Source organism: Microtus ochrogaster, unplaced genomic scaffold, assembly GCF_000317375.1.
Source record: "Microtus ochrogaster isolate Prairie Vole_2 unplaced genomic scaffold, MicOch1.0 UNK35, whole genome shotgun sequence".
Classification (NCBI taxonomy): Eukaryota; Metazoa; Chordata; class Mammalia; order Rodentia; family Cricetidae; genus Microtus; species Microtus ochrogaster.
Genome location: NW_004949133.1, coordinates 1,884,109 through 1,889,230, shown reverse-complemented (window position 1 = coordinate 1,889,230; position 5,122 = coordinate 1,884,109). Strand labels below are relative to the sequence as shown.

Sequence of the window (5,122 nt, the reverse complement as noted above, 5' to 3'; positions counted from 1 at the left end):
CATTATTATCCTTTGGATTTTGTTCCTGAACAACTAAAAAATGTAAAAGATACTTTTAGTTTATTGGCTACTAAAAAATAACTATGCTATATAAAAACAGGTAAGAGACCATACTTTGCCAATTCCTGATCTTAAACAAAGATACTACAAGTGTTTATAAAATATTTAAAAATAAAATACATGGGAACAATACAAAGTATGAGAGGTAAAATTTAAGAATATAATACTGCTTGCAAAATCTTAATACAGCATGTTAAGCAGTGTAATATTTTTGAAGTATATTCTGTGTGTTTAAAGATAAATATTGTGAGCCCTACTAAAAATTTTTAAAAATATTTTTAAAGATATTTAAATAATTAAATGACATTGTGATGTTAGTTCAATGATAAGCCTATATAGTATAGGGAAGGCAACATATGTCATGTGTCAAAATACACTGTTCTTTTTCATAAAAGTATAACCCCCCCAAAATATAAAAAAAACACTTTTTTACAATTTGATATCTATATTAAAAAATAATGGGCCCAAATTTATAACTTACAAAATTAACTAAAAATATAAAATCAATGGCTTAGCTGTAAATATCTCAAGCCTCAAAATATTCTACTGGGTTCTCTATAACATGTATGTAGGCAAATTTTCTTCTCTGTGACTCTAGAGTCCACACAACTATTTGCTGTTGAGTTTAAGCTTTATTGCATTGTGACCAGAGAGGATACATAGAGGGATTTCAGTTTTTCTAAATGTGTAAGGATTTGTTGTGTATCCCACTATGTAGTCAATTTTAGATGAGCATCCATTGGCTACTGAGTAGAATGTATGTTCCTCAGTTCAGGTAGACAGCTTTGCAGATATCTCTTAGGTCTGTTTGATGCATATTACCTTTTAATTCTGAAGTTTCTCTGCATTTTTGTCCCAGTGGCCTGTCTGCTGCAGAAAGTATTGTGGTAAGACCACCTGCCATTACTGAGGTTCAGTTAGTCTGTCTGTGTCCTGAAGCTCAGTAGCATGCTGTTTATGAAACTAGATAATCCACAGTTTGGTAAATAGGTGTTTAGTGTCTTCCTCAGGCGGGGAGGGGGTGAGAAGGTACAGTGGCAACATCTCAGACATTGGGAGTCAAATAGAAGTCAGGTATACAGCAGACTCGTTTATTTAACAACAGGGGACTTATAAATCCTCCCAGCACCTAGTCATCTGATCCCTTGACAGTTGATATCACATGTTGGTCCCTCACTGGCTAGGCAGGATCAGCATCTCTGATAGTGTCTGTTGCTAGGCACTCAGGAAACACAGCTTGGTCACTCCTCATTGGCTAGGCATGGTCAGGACCTCTGGCAGGGCCAGGCAGACTCCAGCTTGACCCCCTCTGGCCTGGTAGGCCTTAACTTCCTACAACCTTCCCGCCTTTTTTTCCCTCAGCCAATGAATCCCTTCCTTGAAGCATAAGCCTTAGTAACTACAGTACAAACTGCACTCCAGACCCTACGTTCTTTGTAACTTGTTTTTTTTTCCTGCATGAAACATAGCCTTTTACTTCGAAAAGAGGTCTCTGTCCTTGACTATCTTACCCAAAGTACAAGTTGACATGTATCTCAAACCTGCAGAGCACAATATTTGTTTTATAATAACTTATAAATGGATCAAAGAGACTTCTGGAGAAGAACTACTTTAGATAAAAAGTTTATTATTTTTTTTCCGAGTTGAAACATACAGATGGAAAATACAGAGAATCTAAAATGTACAAAAAGCAAAGTAAAAGAACACTGTTTTCTAAAATTAAGAGGCATATGTATGTATATATATATCACTATATGCTAGATACACATTTTTTGCTTTTTAAATTGTTTTTATTGAGCTATACATTTTTCTTTGCTCTCCCTCCCTTTCTCCCCACATACACATTTTTCTGCACTTGCATCATATCATCATAAACATTATTGTCAGTGTTGTTCAGTTGTGTTTGTATCGGAATTTAGGTACATTTCCATAGCTGAATGGGGATTGGGTGGTTCTATGTCTCTCCTCCTAGCCCAGATGATCTTGAAGAAGACAAGGATGAAATCAGGTTAGCTGAGATGCAGCTGGTCACACTCTTCTTTATTCACACTGCCCCCATGAGTCACTTATCTTTCTTTACCTATCTCCTTTACCGAATCTCTATCCTTTGAATCAACTTGGCTCCCACTTCTTGAGAGCGTAAAATGTATCTTGGGCTGTCTTGGAACTTATTTTGTAAACCAGGCTGGACTTGAACTCACAGAGATTCACCTGTCTCTGCCTCCTGAGTGTTGGGATTAAAGGCATGTGCCACCACACCCAGCACTAAAGTTTCATGATGACAATTAACTCGATCCTGTGTATATAAGAAAGTGTAAGACACGTTTACACTGAAACTTTTTTCAAAGTACACATGCACCCCTTCCATAAAGACGGTAAAATTTTATCGACTAAGAAACAATGCTCAAGATAAAAGCCTAGGGAGAATGAGACAAACCTAAGAGTCTAGGGGAGTCAGATGTGACCCCACAGATAGCACAGAGGTGACTGCACTATTGACGACAGCGATCCCCAGCCTTCTGGATGGAGAACAGGCTATACGTGTCTTCCTTTGAAGGCACAATCCTGTGTGTTTAACATTCCTGGTTTCCCTAGTGTTTATCTGTGAGTACAAGGACCTTGTGCCCTCTGCACAAATAGGTATGTTTTCTTTTATCTGTGGATGTGAGCTCCAAATCTTTAGATTCAGTGAGTAACCTAGAGTAAATTCAGATTCCAGAAAAGTAAAAAGGGACCATAACAGAAACGTTAAGGATGGGAACAGTAGGGCATGACTTCTATGGAGAAATGAGAAACAGTGAGTGTGGGACACTTACCTGGGGAGGGAGGAGATACGACAGCACATTGGGAGATGGAAGGAGGTTTAATTACTATTAAGGTTGTATGGAAAAAACGTAGGGAAATGTATTATTTTGTTCTAATTTGAATTACATATACAATCACACAAACACACACATGCATGGACACACACATAAGTGTAAGTGTGCGCACACACCTATATGTAGTTGGATTGAAGTTGTGGCATTTCTCCTCCCCCACCCCTACCACCAAAACATCCTCCTAGACTAACAAAATCTCCAGTGCCAGGAATGGAATACTTCCTTTCAACTTGTTAACCAGGGCAGTCCAACAGACCTCAATAACAATATAGGCTACTGCCAGGCAAAGAATGTACGACCCTTTTGCTGAAGGCACTACATAGTTCAGACACAGAATTTGGAGGAACTGATCTGGATTTGGCCTAGAAGCCTCCTCATGGATGACTAACTCTTGTAGTTTCATAAGAAGCCATGTAAACTGCCGAAGAGAAGAACAATTAACAGTCCAATCCCATCCCAGGTATACTAGAAATGAACCTGAACAATGGTCAGCATGGCAAGATCTTTGGAAAGGTGGAAGAGTGGCACTTACATCCTGGGAGTAGCCAGCAGTTACTTCATTGGATATAAGGTCCACTCATTAGGAGGGACTATGATGAATTTGACACTGAATTGTTGAGACATGGAAACTAGATGAAAATCTCCTGCCAGTTGCCTGAGCCTGTATGATCTCTAAGTGCATTCTAAATTCATATTTTGTAAGCACAGGAAAGTGAACCTCCCAGCCCTCCCCAAAGGAGCTCCTTTTTGCAGAAGATAGAGACCATCAGAGAAGTGTGCAACTGGCCACAATGCACAGATCAAATGACCATGGGGTGCCCTCTTCCAATTAATACATTTTTAACCTAATCCATACACTTGAGGCTCAGGAAATATCACAGAAGAGGGGGCAGGCAGACTGTAAGAACTGGAGAGCCAGGCTATTTGATTCAGGATAGGTTCTTCTAAAAATAAAGTAAAAAGAGGATGGGAAATAGGGTAGGGGAAATGGTTTTGGAAGAAGTTTGGTCAAGATACTTTGTATAAAATTCTCTAAGAATTAATAAAGAAAATATAGGTAAATCAAATGTAATTGAGAGTAGTTTAAAGATGAGGTGACCAGTCTGTTATCAACTTGCGTTCTTATTCTTTTTGTCACCACAATTATCCAGGTAATTGTGTGCAATTCAAGGGTTCGAGTACTAGTTATATTTAAGTTGCTACTCATATGGGTAATGAAGAAGGCAAACAAAACCTTAAGGATACGTGTATTGATGCAAAATACTACAAATAGGTCATCACAGTAAAATGCCAGGTTTCGTGCTGAGTCTCTTTGTAAAAATGTTTTCATGGTGATACCTTGATAAGAATGGGAAGAGGCTATGCAACACTTACAAGTGTGAACCTCCACTTCCTGTTTCTGACAAGGGAGGCCTTCGTTTCCTGCATGCATATAATCGATCACATCCAAACTGCCAACTTACGACTTAAAATCTGTGGTTGCAAATGAAATTTTACAAAATAACACAATAATAACCACATACACAGAAAACACTCCATTCACAAATGTCCCTACTCTTTGTGAACAAATAGTATTTATTTTAGGTGTTGCATTGGCTCTTTGTCTCAGGGAAACTGGAATATCCATCATATTGGTGCCTTTCACATCAGATACGCTGGAGCCTCTGCATATTTCTAGAAAACCATTGTGGCCAATGTAATCTGAGATGACAATGATGTTGTTGGGGATGAACTTCTTCTTTAGGACTGTGTCAAAAACCTTCACTCTGAAGAATTCAGTCTCAGTGGCCACTGTGGCATGGAACATCATTCTATTTTCTCTCATGTCATATGTAAATAGTTGTGTTGCTTTTAATACCATCACTTGTTTGGGATCTTGGTGGTGACCATCTTCCTGAGAAGGCTGCTTAGGTACAGTCTTCAGTCTTGGTTTCTGCATGAAATGCACACAGGAAAGCCAGGAACAGTTAAGATGGACATTATGGAATACCTCTCCTAGGTAGGGTGGAAAAACATAACCAAAGTCTGATATGCTTTGGTGTAATAAATGGGGAATAAATGGAGGTCTGGCAGTAGCTCCAGCAAGTACTAATCACCCATGGCAGGCAAATTGGTTGTATTGCTATTTTTGTGGCATTTATGAATACACTCAAAGCCTCCTGAATGCCAGGAAAATTCTCTTC

At 38.7% G+C, this 5,122-nt stretch overlaps 1 protein-coding gene across 1 annotated transcript in view; it reads right to left on the bottom strand.

Annotated features, from left to right (window-relative positions):
* Positions 1–4,398: 4,398 nt before the first annotated feature.
* The window catches only part of LOC101986334 (pyrin and HIN domain-containing protein 1-like), a 33,725-nt gene continuing 33,001 nt past the window's right edge, over positions 4,399–5,122 (bottom strand). The window contains exon 12 of the mRNA XM_026789969.1: positions 4,399–4,872. Coding sequence (XP_026645770.1) covers positions 4,399–4,872 — 474 coding nt within the window. The remainder of the gene's footprint in view (positions 4,873–5,122) is intronic.